Source organism: Ahaetulla prasina, chromosome 4 (assembly GCF_028640845.1).
Source record: "Ahaetulla prasina isolate Xishuangbanna chromosome 4, ASM2864084v1, whole genome shotgun sequence".
Taxonomy (NCBI): Eukaryota; Metazoa; Chordata; class Lepidosauria; order Squamata; family Colubridae; genus Ahaetulla; species Ahaetulla prasina.
Window position 1 is genome coordinate 42,290,949 of NC_080542.1, and position 18,501 is coordinate 42,309,449.

The window sequence follows — 18,501 nt, forward strand, 5'->3', positions numbered from 1 at the left end:
GCTAGAATTGGAGTTTCTCCATCCTGCTATGCAGGTTCTAAGTAAGCATATTGCAGGTAGACATAGAATTAGCTGGAAGCTTCAATACATCTCCTGATGGAAGCTAAGGCTCACATTGCCCCATTTTGATGCACTTTTCTGGGTCTATCAATAGTGTTTAGCCTTGATAATTTACATGAAAGCAGAAGTACTGGCCACAGAGGACAACAGATATTCTTAGCAGCATTTCTTCATCGAAAGCACTTGGAGATATCCAACATGCTATTACAAAGCGTGTCTAAAGCAAAACATTAGAAAAAAGGCAACGACAATTTAAAATTCCCCGAAAGATTTATTGGTTTGCTCTTTGTAGCAATTCCTGGGAAAATTGTGTTATTTTTTAATTAACTGCAAACGAGGTGCAGTAACAGAGACCAACTTTTCTCCTTTTACTTTCTTAATGAATTTCTAATACTGAGACCTTCCAAAGATATTTTTTTTAATGCAGGAGTCACTTGATACATGGAATAAATGTTCGGTTTTAGGGCAATTAGAAGTTTAAAAGGCGGAGTGCACCCATAAGAGGATATCCGGCCTTGTCAATAAAGTGCTTTTAAAATAGATATAGGAGCATGAGCCTAGAAATGAACCAATTAAAAGCTTAGCTGCCATCTTTTGCAAAAATTAAACTTTCAAGTCATCTTCAAAGGCAATCTTGCATTATAGCACGTGCCAATAATCTACCTGGAATAATTTTGCCAAACACAAATAGCAATCTTCCCATTAAAGCATACAGAAATCTTATCCATGTATGGAAGTTGTCAGATGCAATGGGATCACACATCCTGGTATTTCCAACTTTAACGTACCTAAAAAATGCTACTTTGGAGAAGGCAGCTAAGTAAATATCCCTTTATAGACGTACTAAAACCATTAGAGTTGGCTCTTGTTCTTTGGACTGCATCAAAGCTATTAAATGTGGGTGCCAATCTTCCAATCTTGCTCCATCTCCATTTCCACTCTGCCCAGTCAGTTCTGGTTTCGAATAGTATGGAGGTCTGTTAGTAAAGAATCCTAAATGTTTCCATGATGTGGACTAGTTGAGATCACTACCCTGTGGGAGGATTTGCAGAAGCAATAAGAGCAATAAAGATGAATTTCAGCACACCTGCCTAACCTCTGGAATGTTCATAAAATGGTTGCCAAGGTGTGGTACACAGTTGCTAGGTGGTGCTAAGTACAGGTGGAGCCCAGTGAATCATGTGACAGACAATGAATAAGCTCAAGTGCTGTGGTGCCAAAGGGTTTCAGGGAAAAGTAGGTGAGGCCTGTGGGCGAAACTGGAAGAGTGGGAGAGAAAGCACCCGGGCAGCAGCAACTTGTGTGAGAAGGTGAGGGAGAAAGTGTCTTTCAGTGATTTTCCAGGAAGGGAGCAGCTTAGAAAATAAGACAATTTATCTATGCTGAGTCTGAACTCAGTGACCAATACTGGTTTACTTTCTTGCTATCTTGTTATTCCCAAACCTGATTGTACATGCATGTTTATCTACACCTAATGGCCGCTCAATTTTCTTACATTCCATTTCATATTTCCACTGAAAAGGATTAGTGCATTTGGCTGACCTGTAAATCTTTTATGACCTGGCACTTCCCTTATGCCAATAATCTTTTGATGTTAATGTCATTGGGAAATGATTAATCTCTAAACAGAGTTTCTCAGCCATGGCCATTTTAAGATAAGTGGCATAAAGTGAGCCTCAATGGGTTATGCCACTCTAAAGGTAGCTAATGGACTGAGGGAAGATTCTACCTCATCCCCTTGCTCTCTTCCTTGCCATCTTTGTCAATTTTAATGTTAATATTCATCATCATAATATTTTAATGATTTGGTCTGGGGCTTTTACTTGTAAGCCCTCTAGAGTGGCCTTTAGGCAAGTTGGGCAGCATATAGATTTAATAATAAAATAAATAGAATTTATTTTAAATAAATTAGAATAGATTCTAAAAGATTTATTAGATTCTAATAAATTCTAATAAAATAGAATTTATTTTATCCAGAATTAGAGTTAAAAGTCCACCCATTTTAAAATGGCTAAGGTTGAGAAATACCGACCTATTGTATGAACCAGTCTGTTTGCCAACAACATGCATATATACTACTATTATTCCTGAACTGATCTTCATTCAATTATGCAGGTGTTTCTTGTTTAACATCAATTGTTCAGCGATGTTAAAACTTATAATGCTAATCTGAACTGGTCTTCCTATTTATGTTGGTCACAGCATGCCTCATGATCATGATTTTGGGATCTTTGCAAGCTTCCTCCAAGTAGTCAGTGAGGAAGCTGACCAGAGGTCACAAAATAGTTACCACATGATGTTCTTAACATAACATAACATAACATAACAACAGAGTTGGAAGGGACCTTGGAGGCCTTCTAGTCCAACCCCCTGCCCATCACCACAAACCCTACACCATCTCAGTCAGATGGTTATCCAACATTTTCTTAAAAATTTCCAGTGTTGGAGTATTCACAACTTCTGAAGGCAAGTCGTTCCACTTATTAATTGTTCTAACTGTCAGGAAATTTCTCCTTAGTTCTAAGTTGCTTCTTTCTTTGATCAGTTTCCACCCATTGCTTCTTGTTCTACTCTCAGGTGCTTTGGAGAACAGCCCGACTCCCTCTTCTTTGTGGCAGCCCCTGAGATATTGGAACACAGCTATCATGTCTCCCCTAGTCCTTCTTTTTGTTAAACTAGACATACCCAGTTCCTGCAACCGTTCTTCATATGTTTTATCCTCCAGTCCCCTAATCATCTTTGTTGCTCTTCTCTGCACTCTTTCTAGAGTCTCAACATCTTTTTTACATCGTGGCGACCAAAACTGGATGCAATATTCCAAGTGTGGCCTTACCAAGGCATTATAAAGTGGCACTAACACTTCACGTGATGTTGATTCTATCCCTCTGTTTATGCAGCCCAGAACTGTGTTGGATTTTTTAACAGCTGCTGCACACTGCTGGCTCATATCTAAATGGTTATCCACTAGGATTCCAAGATCCCTCTCACAGGTACTACTATTGAGCAAGGTACCACATATACGGTACTGGTGCATTTTGTTTTTTTGGCCTAAATGTAGAACCTTACTTTTTTCACTGTTGAATTTCATTTTGTTAGATAGCGCCCAATGTTCAAGTCTGTCAAGATCTTTCTGTAACTTGAGCCTATCTTCTGGAGTGTTGCCTATTCCTGCCAGCTTGGTGTCATCTGCAAATTTGATAAGTTCCCCATCTATCCCCTCGTCCAAGTCATTGATGAAGATGTTGAAGAGTATTGGGCCTAAAACAGAGCCTTGGGGTACTCCACTGCATACTTCCCTCCATGTGGATGTAGTTCCGTTGAGGACTACACGTTGAGTGCGGTTGGTCAGCCAGTTACGAATCCATCTGGTGGTGGTGCTGTCTAACCCACATTTTTCTACTTTATCTAGTAGTAGGTTATGGTCTACTTTATCAAATGCTTTACTGAAGTCCAAGTAAATTATATCGACAGCATTCCTCTGGTCTACTAATTTTGTCATTTTGTCAAAGAACAAAATGATCCCAAAATCATGATCATGAGGCATGCTGTGACCAACATAAATAGGAAGACCAGTTCAGATTAGCATCATTATAAGTTTTAACATCGCTGAACAATTGATATTATGCAGGTGTTTCTTGCTTGTTTAATACCTCTCAGTCATTCACTTGACAAAGCAAGTGGAAGTTATGGAATTTCCAGCAGTAAGCGACATGGCACACTTTCTGACAATATTCTGACCCCAGTTGCTGTTAGCTGACTACCTGTATTCAACTTGGATAATATGCATTATAACCTCTTATGTCCTATTCCATTTAGTTCAGGAAAGTTGGTAAGTTTTGAGAGCAAAAGGGAGTGGCAGTGATTCATATGTGGCATGACTGTTACAGGATTGCTGTTGGAAAGAGGAAACACAAAAAACTTTCTGTGAACTTCCTTAAGTTAGCTTATCAACTAGCATGGTTTGATAATTTTTAACCTCTACTATTTGACTCTTTCTCTTTAGATGGAAATGCCAATGAGTGCCAATGAGACAGCTTTGCTGTGTTTGGGGTGTGCCCTTCTCCTCCTTCTCCTCCTGCCATCCAGAATGGATATCTTTGAACAAATACCTCCTTCCTAGCAAAGATTAGTGATTTTCACAACTCAAATCAGATGCAGATTACTATACAGGAATGTGGCAGCCATCTTTTAGAAAAAGAACCTTCCCACCAATCTGAATCCAGTTCACAGCAGCATCTGGAACAAAAATCTGGAACTTTTTGTTCTCACCATGCCAGAAATTTAATCTAGAAATATTTAGCTCTTGTCAAGTTACACACTGCAGTAGCAGTTGTAATGATAAAGGTTGAAATATACAATAGTTTTCATAACAGGCTTATGTAAAGCCCAAACCTGCCACCTACTGGAGAATTCAAAGGGTGTGTCGCATTAAAAAAATCCAGAAAGGCCAGAGTTAGAAAATCAGTGCCGATAACGAAAAAGCAATTGGGTCATGGCTAGCGTTGTGTGTGTCCTGAACATACAAAATTGTTGCCTTCTCTCTCTTTTATTTCTGAAACAGTCATAACAATTTATTTCTGAAACTTAAATCCTGCTGTTGCAACTAGTTGCCTTACTCAAGCTAAAGCTTAAAATATATGTAGGTCACATACTACTAACTAAAGCATCCTTCGACACTCTGGAAGCCTTCAGAAGTTACTGCGGTACAGTTCCTTATCTGCTTACCAGGAATCCAAGAACATCTGGAGTATAGTACTGTAGGAAGTTAGCACTCACCCCTCAAAGAAACTTTGGGGTTTTTTAGATAAACAATTTTTAAGGGGAGGGAGGGTAAAGACGGGTATTGGGGGAAACCCGTCGGGGAAGGAGCCAGTTCTTGCATTTGCTCGCGGTGATACTTCATCAGGTTCGGAGGCAAAGGGGAAGCCTTATTTTCCAACTCCAGAGGGTCATTCCATCAGCACGGTAAGTGGGAGGGGCAGATATGGCGGAAGTGGGGGGCCGTATCATGTTCAGGGGGTGCGCACGTGCTGTTTGAGAGCGATTGCATGCCCCGGCCCCTCAGACTTCTCCCGTTCCCCAAGTGGCCAGTATCCCCAGGGCTTGGACCTTCGGCTGATGTTATGCAATGCTAGGTCCGTAGTGAATAAAGCCCCCCTGATTTATGATCTTATACAGGGGGGAGGGGCTGCGGACCTTATGGGCATTTCGGAGACTTGGTTGGGCATTGAAGGGGGGGGGGTTCCCCTGGTGGAGATGTGCCCACCGGGTTTCCGGGCATTTCATCAGCCAAGGGCCCAAAGTAGGGGTAGAGGGGTGGCGGTGGTTATTAGAGAGAGTCTAGAGCCGATGGAGGCCATTGTTCCTCAGATAGCCAGTTGTGAATCCCTTTACGTGAAGTGGGGGCATAGGATGCAGGTGGGCTTGTTGATCACGTACCTGGCTCCTTGCTGTGTGGCAACAGCCCTGCCCGAGTTGCTGGAGTTGATAGCCGGGATGGCAGTTGATACTCCTAGGCTTATGGTCATGGGGGATTTCAACTTGCCATCAGCCGGTGTGTCATCAACGGCGGCTCGGGAGTTCATGGCCTCCATGACGACCATGGACCTGACCCAATTAATTGACGGCCCCACCCACGTCGGGGGAAGCACACTGGATCTGATTTTTGTCTCTGGACAGTGGTTGAGTGATCTGGAAGTACGAGAATTAGTCATTGAACCTTTGTCATGGTCAGACCACTCTCTCCTTCGTCTGGACTTTCGGACCGCCGCTCAACACCGCAGGGAGACGGGACCAATACGTTGGTTCCGTCCCAGGAGACTGATGGACCCGGAGAGGTTCCTGATGGAGCTTGGGCCGCTCCCTGGCGATCTGGCCCACGGCTCGGCCGAGGAGCTTGTTGCGGCCTGGGAACAGGCCGTGGTGGGCGCTTTGGACCATGTCGTGCCTTTGTGGCTTCTGACCCGGCGTAGGTCTCAACCAGCTCCTTGGTTTTCCGAGGAGCTGAGGGAGATGAAGCGCCGGAGAAGACGCCTAGAGAGCGCGTGGAGATCCAGCCATTCTGAAGCTGACCGAACACTAGTTAGGTCTTTTACTCAGACCTATCTTGAGGGAGGCCAAGCAGGCCTATGTCTCTACCCTCATTGCGTCAGCAGAGAACCACCCAGCCTCCCTGTTTAGGGTGACTCGCTCCCTCCTTCATCAGGAGGGTTGCGATGATCCCTTGCAGGGTTTGACAAAATTGCTCAGCTTCGGGACAGTTTGGACCAAAATTGGGTAGTTTCGGGTGAGGTGACGGAGGCTAGTCTTGTTGAGACCATCTGGGAGGAGTTTGATCCTGTGGCTCCCAAGGACATGGACAGGTTGCTGGGGCGATTGAATGCCACCACATATTTATTGGACCCGTGTCCCTCCTGGTTGGTGCTGGCCACCCGGGAGGTTACATGAGGCTGGCTCCAGGGGATTGTCAACGCTTCTTTGAGGGAGGGTGTTGTTCCCACCGCCTTGAAAGAGGCGGTGGTGAGGCCCCTCCTCAAGAAGCCCTCCCTGGACCCAGCTGTGTTGGGCAACTACCGTCCAGTCTCCAACCTTCGCTTTGTGGCGAAGGTTGTTGAGAGTGTGGTGGCACACCAGTTACCCCGGTACCTGGATGAATCTGTCTATCTAGACCCGTTCCAGTCCGGCTTCTGACCCGGGTACAGCATGGAGACAGCTTTGGTCGCATTGGTGGATGACCTCTGGAGGGCCCAGGACAGGGGTTATTCCTCTGCCCTGGTTCTCCTAGATCTCTCAGTGGCTTTTGATACCATCGACCATGGTATCCTGCTGCGGCGGTTGGGGGGATTGGGAATGGGAGGTACCGTGTTTCGGTGGTTCTCATCCTATCTCTCCGACCGATTGCAGACAGTGTTGGCAAGGGGGCAGAGATCGACTTCGAGGCGCCTCCTTTGTGGGGTGTCACAGGGATCGGTTCTCTCGCCTCTTCTGTTCAACATCTACATGAAGCCGCTGGGTGAGGTCCTCAGTGGTTTTGGAGTGAGTTATCAACTGTACGTGGATGACACCCAGCTGTACATTTCCACCCCTGACCACCCCAATGAAGCTGTTGAAGTGTTGTCTCGGTGTTTGGAGGCCGTACGGGTCTGGATGGGGAGAAACAGGCTCAAGCTCAACCCCTCCAAGACTGAGTGGCTGTGGATGCCGGCATCCTGGTACAGTCAGCTGCAACCGCGGCTGACTGTTGGGGGCGAATCATTGGTCCCAATGGAGAGGGTGTGCAATCTGGGTGTTCTCCTGGATGGACGGTTGTCCTTTGAAGATCACTTGGCGACCGTCTCCAGGAGAGCTTTTTACCAGGTCCGCCTGGTCCGCCAGTTGCGGTTACTCATGCCCTCGTCACTTCTCGCCTGGACTACTGCAATGCTCTCTACATGGGGCTCCCCTTGAGGTGCACCTGGAGACTTCAGTTGGTTCAGAATGCAGCCGCGCGGGTGATAGAGGGAGCCACCCGTGGCTCCCATATAACACCGATCCTGCGCAGGCTGCACTGGCTACCTGTGGTTTTCTGAGTGCACTTCAAGGTGTTGGTTACCACCTTTAAAGCGCTCCATGGCATAGGACCGGGATATCTTCGGGACCTCCTTCTGTTACCACATGCCTCCCACTGGCCGGTACGCTCCCATAGAGAGGGTCTTCTCAGGGTGTCGTCAGCCAAACAGTGTAGGCTGGCGACCCCCAGGGGGAGAGTCTTCTCTGTGGGGGCACCTACCCTCTGGAATGAGCTTCCCCCAGGACTTCGACAACTTTCTGACCTTCAGACCTTTCGCCGCGAGCTGAAGACGTATCTATTCTTCCAAGCAGGACTGGCTTAAATAGGGTTTTTAAATATGGATTTTATTGGGGTTTATTTTATATTTTGTATTGTATTTTAAATTTTAGGCCATATTGAATAAGTTTTTTAAAGAGTGTTTTTTATTGTAATATATTGTATTATTTTATCTGCCTGTTCATCGCCCTGAGTCCTTTGGGAGAAGGGCGGTATAAAAATTAAATAATAATAATAATAATAATAATAATAATAATAATAATAATAATTATTATTATTATTATTATTATTATTATTATTATTATTATTATTATTATTATTATTATTATTATTATTATTATTATTCTAGAAGAATGAGATATTTTGGGAAATATTAAAAAAGCAGAATATATTCCCCTGGATGAGAAATGGAGAAACATATTTTAAAGACAAAACAGCTCTCATCTTCATGTCTCCCCCCCCCTACCTTTGTCAATGGGCCAGACCCAATACCCCCCCCCCACCTTTGCCATTGGACCATCATCTGCAACACAATAGGACCCATCTAGCAACAGAAACTTACCACATGGCACCTGGGAAGATTACATTAGCCAGCAAGGCTAGCTAAGATCCCCACCCCCTGGGAGTCTGACAACCAATCAGGATACTCTTCCTCTGCCCCAGGAAGTTCAAAGCTCAGAGAGGGCATAAAACCAAGGCATATTCAGTATCTTGACCCTTTTCGGTTCAGGAACTCAAACCATGTGATCCTGTCCACCATTAAACTATCTTTCCAAGCAGTCTCCATGTTTCCAGTGTCTTTTTCCCCACTTGGAACTGAACCCAGATGGACATTTCTTCCAAGAGTAGGATGGGAAGACCAATCCAATGAAATACATTATGACCTTAGGTACGTATGCTTATATCTATGCTGTCTAAATAGGAAAGAGAGCATGGAGCTCTTGATGTAAATGGCATCTGTCTGGTCTCAAAGCTTATAAATTCCAAACAGCTATCTATATTAACTAATGTGAATTTCTGTAATTCTTAAGCTGGTTCACAAATTCATGCATCTTAATTACTCCTTTTAGCATATGGCATTTTTCAGATAGCTGTATAGCTGGGTCTGCAAGCAGATGTTTAAAAATCCATGAAATACCCCAAAGCAATTTAGAGCCATGATAAGAAGCTAAACTGTTATGTTATGTTATGATGACTTCAAGCTGCCTGCTTGGGCAACAGGATAAGCTTACTGTGACTCAGTAAGATTGGAGGGGAATACCAGTGAGTTTATCAAATGTACAACATCACTGCCGCTTTCGATATCTATCACTCAGTGACTCAAGGCTGAATATAGAGATTTTCTCTATTGTTGAGAAATATTATGATGTAAATAGAAAAACTGTGGCTGATCCAGGCTTGGTCACAGAAAAAGCTCAGTGAAACTAGACAAGTTATTTCTTAATGCCAAGTTTCATTGATTTCACTGTCAATTCAAGCTGCATCCAATCATCTAACTATAGCGTTGGATATATAATTTAACTACTTGTATAGATCAGTTTCTCATGTTGAACTTCTTTAAAGAGCAACAATGGTGCTTTCTCCAAAACTCAACTGTACTTTATGGATTTTTTTCTTCTTCTTTGAAAATGTTTCACTTCAAACACAACTATAGGTGTAAGAAAGGCTGTCGCCTATCACCCTTGTTATTTATCTTAATTTTAGAAGTGTTACTTGGAAAGATTAGACAAGACCATGAAATAAAAGGCCTGAAAATAAAAAAGGAACAATATAAAATACAAGCATTTGCAGACGATTTGGTATTTATTCTAGAGGAACCATTGGAAACAGGACCCAAACTAGTTCAGAAAATAGAAGAATTTGGTACAGTGGGGGGGCTTAAAATAAATAAAGATAAGACAAAGATAATAACAAAAAAAATCTTACTAATAAGCAGAAAAATGAACTGGAAGGAAAAATGGGCATGCAGATGACTAAAAAAGTCAAATATTTGAGAATCTGGCTAACAGCAAGATGCTCATCGATTAAAGAAGATAATTATAATAAGGTAGTACAGCAAATAAAAATAGATTTGGACAACTGGAAAAAAGTACAACCCTCATTAACTGGAAGAATAGCCACAATTAAAATGAATGTACTATTGAAAATTTTATTTATTTATTTATTTATTTATTTTGTCACAACATCATACAAAAAGATTATATAGTATATACACATATAAACATATATAGGAAGAAGAAAAGAAAAACAATAGGACAGGAACGGTAGGCACGTTTGTGCGCTTATGCACGCCCCTTATGGTCCTCTTAGGAATGGGGTGAGGTCAATAGTAGAAAGTTTTTGGTTAAAGCTATTAGGATTATGGGAAGAGACCACAGAGTCAGGTAAAGTATTCCAAGCACTGATGATTCTGTTGCAGAAGTCATATTTTCTGCAATCTAGATTAAAGCGGTTTACATTAAGTTTAAATCTATTGGTTGCCCTTGTATTATTGCAATTAAAGCTGAAGTAGTCTTTGACAGGAAGGACATTACAATAGATGATTCTGTGAGTTAAACTTAGGTCTTGTCGGCGACGGAGTTCCATGTTTTCTAAGCCTAGGATTTCAAGTCTGGTGGGATAAGGTATTTTGTTGTTTTCAGAGGAATGGAGAACTCTTCTTGTAAAATATTTCTGGACACGTTCAATTGTATTGATGTCAGAGATGTGGTGAGGGTTCCAAACAGGTGAGCTGTATTCTAGAATTGGTCTAGCAAATGTTTTATATGCTCTGGTTAGTAGTGTGGTGTTTTGGAAAAGAAGCTACAAAATTAGGTTTACAACTCTTAGAGCTTTTTTGCTATGTAGTTGCAGTGGGCTTTGGCACTTAGATCATTTGACATGAAAACTCCAAGGTCTTTAACGGGATGGGGTCGTCTGTAAGGTAATGTCCATCTAGTATGTACTTAGTTTTAGAGTTCTTTTTCCTATATGTAAGACTGAGCATTTGCTGGTTGAAATTTGGAGCTGCCAATTTTAGACCAAGCGGTTAGATGGTCAAGGTCGTTTTGAATGATAGAAGTGTTGTCTGTGGTGTTAAATAGTTTGACATCGTCAGCAAAGAGAACACAATTACTTGAGATATGGTCACAAAGATCATTAATGTATAGAATAAAGAGTGTTGGTCCAAGGACGCTGCCTTGAGGAACGCCACTCTTGACAGGAACAGGATTTGATAAAGCATTGCCAATTTTGACCACTTGTTGTCTGTTAGACAGAAAAGCAGATATCCATTTGTGGAGGGGTCCTGAGATGCCATAGGATGTTAGTTTAAGGAGAAGTTTATCGTGTACTACTGAGTCAAAAGCTTTGCAGAAGTCTATGTAGATTGCATCTATTGATTTGCCTTGATCTAGATTTGAAGTCCATATGTTTTTGCAGTGGAGAAGTTGTAAGTTACATGATAACTTTTTCCTGAAACCAAATTGTTTGTTGGAGAGTAGGTTGTTAGTTTCTAAGTGTGAGGTAATGGATTGATTGATGATAGATTCCATGACTTTGCAGGTGACGCAGCAAAGGGAGATCGGTCTGTAGTTTTCGACTAAGCTGGGGTCTCCTTTTTTGAAGATGGGGATGACTGTGGCTAGTGACTAAAGTTTGGGAAGAGAACTGGTAGTGAAAGCTTTATCAAAGATAATACTTAGGGGTTCAGCTATATTAATGGAAAGTTTTTTTAAGAAATATGCACATAGACCATCAGGTCCAATAGAAAGCGATGGTTTTAAGTTGTGAAGAGCTTTACCAACGTTGTCTTCTGTGAAATCTATATTATATTTTATTTATATTTCAAATAATACCAATAAAACTAGGAAAGAAATTTTTTGAAGATTTAAACAAACTAATAACAAAATTTATTTGGCTGGGAAAAAAACCATGAATTAAATTAAAATTGTTACAAGACAGTAGAAATAAAGGAGGCTTTGGGCTACCAGAGTGGGAGCTATACTACCAAGCTGCAGCTCTCACATAGATAAAAGATTGGATAAATTTAAATAACAAAAGGATCTTGACAATAGAGGAAGATGATCTACAATTGGGCTGGCATGCATTTATATGGGATGGGAAAAGCAAAACAAACAGTTATTTCCAAAGAAACCAAATTAAAAATGCTCTGATATGGGAAAAAAATCAAACAGAACCCCTACAACAAAATACCAATCTGGTTATCAACGATGGAAGCATTAATATATCCAAATGTGCTGGAACTAGATAAAATATCAAGGTATAAAGATATATTAAACAAACAAGGGAAGCTAAAAACAAAACAAGAATTGAAGAACCATGGAATTGATTTAGACTGGTGGCCTTACATGCAAATCCAGATGAGGTACAAGAAAGATGCAGAAAACTACAAGGAACCACAAGAACTGGACAAGATACTACAGGGGACGGAGGAAAAACTGATAAAAAAATACTATAAACTACTTATTGAGATTCAAAATGGAAGAAGAAATAGTAAAGGAAATGATGATAACCTGGGTAAAATATTTCGGCTATACTATAGAACTTGAAAACTGGGAAAAATTGTGGGGAAAAAAATATAAATTGACAATGTCAGCAGCATACAGAGAAAACCTATATGAAATGTTCTATAGATGACATCTACCTCCAGCCAGATTAGGAAAAATGTTTCCAAACAGATCACTGGAATGATGGAAATGTAAACAGATTCAGGGAACATACTATCACATGTGGTGGACTTGCCCAATAGCAAAAAAAATACTGGATAAGGATAAGAAAGTGGCTAGAGGAAATAGTAAAACAACAAATAGAGATAAAACAGGAGATATTCTTACTAGGCATATTAACAGGGAACTATAATAAAAAACCCAATATTTAATATTACATGTAATAACAGCAGCTAGAATTGTTTTTGCACAAAATTGGAAAAATGGAAATATACCAGCTGAAGAAATGATGATAAAGAAAATATTAGATTGCGCAGAGATGGATAGGCTGACAATGGAAATAAAAGGAGAAATGGAATATTATTTGATTTGAAATGTATGGTATAACTGGTTAGATAGTAGATTCAAAGATTAGGAAATTAACAAGAAAAGATGATTAACGAACTAGAAAATAGTAATAGGTTTAAAGATAAAAAATATACAGTATCATAGTAGGATGTTATAAAACATAGAATGTAAAAAAAATATTCAGAATAACAACTACATATTGTATTCATAATAGCATATATAATATGAATGTATATCGGTACAGGAGTGTTGTAAAGATGGAAATTGTGATATAAAGTGAAGAAAATTGTTAAATTAAAAAAAAAGAAAAAAAAAGAAAATGTTTCGCTTCTATTCAAAAGGTTCTTCAGTTCTTCTTGGAAGAGAAGTGTAACGTTTTCATAAAAAAACCGAAACCAAGAAAATTCAATTGCCTTTTGGAAAAAGCACACTTGAGACAATTATGACCTGGATGATTAAGAATATCCACAGACATCAAAGAACAACTTTACTATAATAATTTACTTGGACTTCAGTAAAGCATTTGATAAAGTAGACCATAACCTACTACTAGATAAAGTAGAAAAATGTGGGTTAGACAGCACCATCACCAGATGGATTTGTAACTGGCTGACCAACCGCACTCAACGTGTAGTCCTCAACGGAACTACACCCACATGGAAGAAAGTATGCAGTGGAGTACCCCAAGGCTCTGTTTTAGGCCCAGTACTCTTCAACATCTTCATCAATGACTTGGACGGGGGGATAGATGGGGAACTCATCAAATTTGCAGATGACACCAAGCTGGCAGGAATAGCCAACACTCCAGAAGATAGACTCAAAATACAGAAAGATCTTGACAGACTTGAACATTGGGCGCTATCTAACAAAATGAAATTCAACAGTGAAAAAAGTAAGGTTCTATATTTAGGCAAAAAAACCAAAATGCACAGGTACCGTATATGTGGTACCTTGCTCAATAGTAGTACCTGTGAGAGGGATCTTGGAGTCCTAGTGGATAACCATTTAGATATAAGTCAGCAGTGTGCAGCAGCTGCTAAAAAAGCCAACACAGTTCTGGGCTGCGTAAAGAGAGGGATAGAATCAAGATCACGTGAAGTGTTAGTGCCACTTTATAATGCCTTAGTAAGGCCACACTTGGAATATTGCATCCAGTTTTGGTCGCCGCGATGTAAAAAAGATGCTGAGACGCTAGAAAGAGTGCAGAGAAGAGCAACAAAGATGATTAGGGGACTGGAGGCTAAAACATATGAAGAACGGTTGCAGGAACTTGGTATATCTAGTTTAATAAAAAGAAGGACTAGGGGAGACATGATAGCAGTGTTTCAATATCTCAGAGGTTGCCACAAAGAAGAGGGAGTCGGGCTGTCCTCCAAAGCACCTGAGGGTAGAACAAGAAGCAATGGGTGGAAACTGATCAAGGAAAGAAGCAACTTAGAACTAAGGAGAAATTTCCTGACAGTTAGAACAATTAATAAGTGGAACGACTTGCCTGCAAAAGTTGTGAATGCTCCAACACTGGAAATTTTTAAGAAAATGTTGGATAACCATCTGTCTGAGATGGTGTAGGGTTTCCTGCCTGGGCAGGGGGTTGGACGAGAAGGCCTCCAAGGTCCCTTCCATGTTATATTATAATATATTAACTTTAATTGTGTTGATCATGAGTTAAAAAAAATCCAAAATCACAAACCCACTGGTATAATGCTTTTTATTAGGGCACCCATAATTTTGTAATTGCAACTTTTCAAGCTTTTCTGAACATTTCTTCAAATAAAATGGTAAATGCATAGAAAAAGAGGAGGAACGATATTAAATTGGTATGAATACCAGTTGCAATTTCTCTCTCCTTTTCTAAATTTTTATCACTTTGCTTAATGATGGGTTCTGAGACCATCTAAATTCTGCAGATTATAACTGACCAATTAAGGCAATTATAACTGACCAATTTTAATTTAGCAGGTAGCCAAATACTTTTCTCCCCATATTTCAAATATACTGCATCTGAGTTATTCATATCCAATTAATTGTTATGGTTCACTGCACAGTCAATCAGATATTCAGACTGGATTTGGCACTTTTGTCCATATTTTTGTCCACAGGCTCTAGAAAGAGTGCAGAGAAGAGCAACAAAGATGATTAGGGGACTGGAGGCTAAAACATATGAAGAACGGTTGCAGGAACTTGGTATATCTAGTTTAATAAAAAGAAGGACTAGGGGAGACATGATAGCAGTGTTTCAATATCTCAGAGGTTGCCACAAAGAAGAGGGAGTCGGGCTGTCCTCCAAAGCACCTGAGGGTAGAACAAGAAGCAATGGGTGGAAACTGATCAAGGAAAGAAGCAACTTAGAACTAAGGAGAAATTTCCTGACAGTTAGAACAATTAATAAGTGGAACGACTTGCCTGCAAAAGTTGTGAATGCTCCAACACTGGAAATTTTTAAGACGATGTTGGATAACCATCTGTCTGAGATGATGTAGGGTTTCCTGCCTGAGCAGTGGGTTGGACTAGAAGGCCTCCAAGGTCCCTTCCAACTCTGTTGTTGTTATTATTATTATTATATCAAGTCCTTTCCAAGGAATTGGAATAAACAGATGTGGATGTTTGATACTGTTAGATATTGTTGAAGGATGTAAACTGAATAAAGCTGCCTTTTGCAATTGACTGGTGGTGAATTTGTCAATGCCAGTGGTGTCCAAGTGGTGGTCCAATTATTTTGAGATTGCACCCGCAGCACCTATTACTATTGGTAATAACCTTTGCTTTCTTTTGCCACAGTCATTCTATTTCTATTTGCAGGTTTTTGTAATTGCTATCTATTCCAAATCCTTCCCTTCTATTCTACTGTTTCCGGATACTAGGTTTATTTGCCACCTTTCTCATCATGAATAATTGTCCATCTGCAGACTGACATCCTCCAAATGTTACTAGACCAGCACCCAGAGTTTCCCAGGCAATAGCACCTCTATTTTTTCCAGAAAACTGTTCCCTTTTCAGGAATTATAAAGGCATGCTTTCTCAATATTTCAAGGAAGAAATTTGGATGACAGCAGCAAAAATTACCCAGAAGACAGACAGACTAGGAGAGATTTTTATTAAAATATAGCTACAACTAATTAAAAAAATATGTACAAAGTAAAATGTTTAAATTAACTGAAAAACAAAGGCAGCTCTTTGAATGTAAAAAAATGTATTTTGATGAAACTGTTTGCTTTCAGAAAAGTTAAAGATTAGCCCATTAATTGCAGGTTTTCAGTAGACACATGGGGAGGGGAAGATAGCAGAACATGAGCTTCCTGGGAGTCTGACTCTTCAAACACTTCAAGGCAAGGTTGAACACAAGGAAGGCTGGGATCTGTTAGAAGATTTGCAGCTGACTTGCATGTATTTTCACCCTCATAAAAAAAATGTAATAGTACAAAAAACTATTGCCCAGTTTTGTGAGATGAGTGATGTACATAAAGTTTTATGGATAAGTGAAGGGCAGGAGTAGAAACTTGCACAAAAATGACATTAAAGCAACTCGTCTTGAAAGCTAATTATTGAGCTGAACATGCCCCAGTTCTAAAACTACAGCGCTTTCCTCATCAAGCCATATTTCTGCATGTTCACTTTTCATGTTTCTAGTATAAAATCTGCTGACTCCTAGTTTTGGAGAAAAGATCTGATTCTTTGAACTTTATTTAGTTAAAAGGAAGTTAATCTTTAATTTAGGACAATTTGCTCCCTAACCACAAAAGGGAAAGCGCTCTCTCTCTCCCTCTCTTTCTCTCTCTCTCTCTCTCCCTCTCTCTCTCTCTCACACACATACATACACATACAATCTTTGCAAAGGTTTTCTTCCTCATCCGGCCAGTCTCCACCTGTACACCTGCATGTGAAAGCTTGCGACTGTTCTTGTGGGTATACACACACAGATCAAAAGTTGCTCTGACTAAAAAATAAATTATCAGTTAATTTGCTAAGTACTTTAGTAAAGTGAAATAATATATTATAACATTAATTTCCTATAGGCATATGATGACCGTTCTATTTTTTCACACAAACTCTCATATTCAGAACCACATAAATACATTCACACACATTTAATACCTTCCTTTTTCCAGTAACAGGAAAAACAGAAAACGATGGAAGATGGGAAAGGACAAGAAAGAAAGAAAGAAGATAAAAACTGCAGAGGAAGGAAGAGTCTGCCTTCCCAAAATGAGCACTTCCAGTAAGGCAGAAGAAGGGAAGGTATGATAACACTGCCATTACTTTTGTCAGAGACCAAAAAGTCAACCTGTTTTTTTAAGCCTGCTCATAAGCCAGTACAGAAACACTGGCTATAGAAACTGACCTGAGAGGCATTGGGTGCAGGTGATGGTATGTGGGAAAGCGAAGAGGGAAGTAGGCATGTGGTGATTTGTGAAAGTGAAACAGCTAGAAAGACAGTTCTCTCTACCAATACTCACAAGGAGTAGGAGTTGGAATAGCAGTAGTAGGAGTAGCAGTGGTGAAGAATGGACTAATGGTGAGTAGTAATACTCACCATTAGTCCATTGAATGTCCAGTGAATGTTTGTGTGTGTTGTCTGGAGATTTATATTGTTGTTGACCTTTTTGTGTTTGTAGCCCACTGAATTGAGTATAGTTAAAAGAATCCATGACACTGCAGATAAATTGTAACTTCTGTGCCTTGCACACACTTAAAAGTTAATTATTAGGAAGGAAGTTGTCCTGACTTTGGGCAAACAGGGCATTTAATAAATCTGAATGTGGAAAATCCAGTTATGCACATACTACCTTTCATAGATGGGTAAGAACTTTGGTTCACAACATATATGAGGTCACAAAGCAGAATATATAAAACCAGAAATAAATGCAGCATTGGTTTCTTTTTTCTCCTTTGTGTTGAGATATTTTTTTTCCAGGCCCATTCACAGTACTTTTTAGAAATGAGGTTCTGCTGGGAAGTGTTTCCTGGTTTAGCTCAGAGCTGTTTTTGTTTTACCAATCCATTTGCAGGAGAGGAAGAAGATCTAAATATTCTGCAGAGGTTCTGCTGGTAGAACTTTCCCAGTCTTTAGAGATATTAATGTATGGTTCAAAAGGCACAGAACATGTTGGAATGCTGTCAAAATTCATCTTGCCAGTTCCAAGTCTCCTTTGGTAGTTCCAAGAAAACAACAATGCGTCCCCTTCACCTGCAGATGTTATGGGTATTTTATTGCTCAATCGAGTCTCTCTGTGAACAAAGGAGATTAAAATACATTATTACAGCCTTTCCACAGGGACGTTTGTGGATATTTCTGCCACCACTAGGAAAATCAATGGGGGGGAAAATCCCTTTGCTCACTGCTGCCTCCTGCAGGATCCATGCAACATTCACGATAATCAATTGCAAACTACAGAATATTGTAATGAAAGAGGAAGACAAGAGGAGAATCATACCATAGTTGTGCATAGTTGAAAAAGTTGAACAGAGCTCCCACAGCCAAAAGATCAGACAGATATAGTTCAATATAAGCAAACTAAAGACAGACATGCAGGAGAAATGAACCAGCAAATAGTGATGAAAACCCAATGTAAGAGATACAGGCAAGAACGAGCAATGGGAGGT

At 40.3% G+C, this 18,501-nt stretch overlaps 2 protein-coding genes across 3 annotated transcripts in view; one reads left to right on the forward strand and one right to left on the reverse strand.

Annotated features, from left to right (window-relative positions):
- LOC131197773 (Golgi-associated RAB2 interactor protein 2-like) overlaps positions 1-18,501 on the forward strand; it is a 76,849-nt gene that overhangs the window by 12,652 nt on the left and 45,696 nt on the right. The window contains exons 1-2 of one of the 2 annotated variants that reach the window (XR_009155025.1): positions 8,635-8,774; positions 17,007-17,136. Coding sequence is in view for 1 of the 2 variants with exons in the window: in XM_058182242.1 (XP_058038225.1) it covers positions 17,007-17,136 (130 nt within the window). In the remaining variant the exon portion in view is untranslated. Of the gene's footprint in view, positions 1-8,634; positions 8,775-17,006; positions 17,137-18,501 lie in introns of those variants that run through there. The other variant, XM_058182242.1, reaches the window with a different exon arrangement.
- P3H4 (prolyl 3-hydroxylase family member 4 (inactive)) overlaps positions 15,978-18,501 on the reverse strand; it is a 58,530-nt gene continuing 56,006 nt past the window's right edge. Inside the window, exon 8 of the mRNA XM_058182241.1 lies at positions 15,978-18,126. Within this exon, the coding sequence (XP_058038224.1) occupies positions 18,113-18,126 (14 nt within the window). The 3' untranslated portion in view covers positions 15,978-18,112. The remainder of the gene's footprint in view (positions 18,127-18,501) is intronic.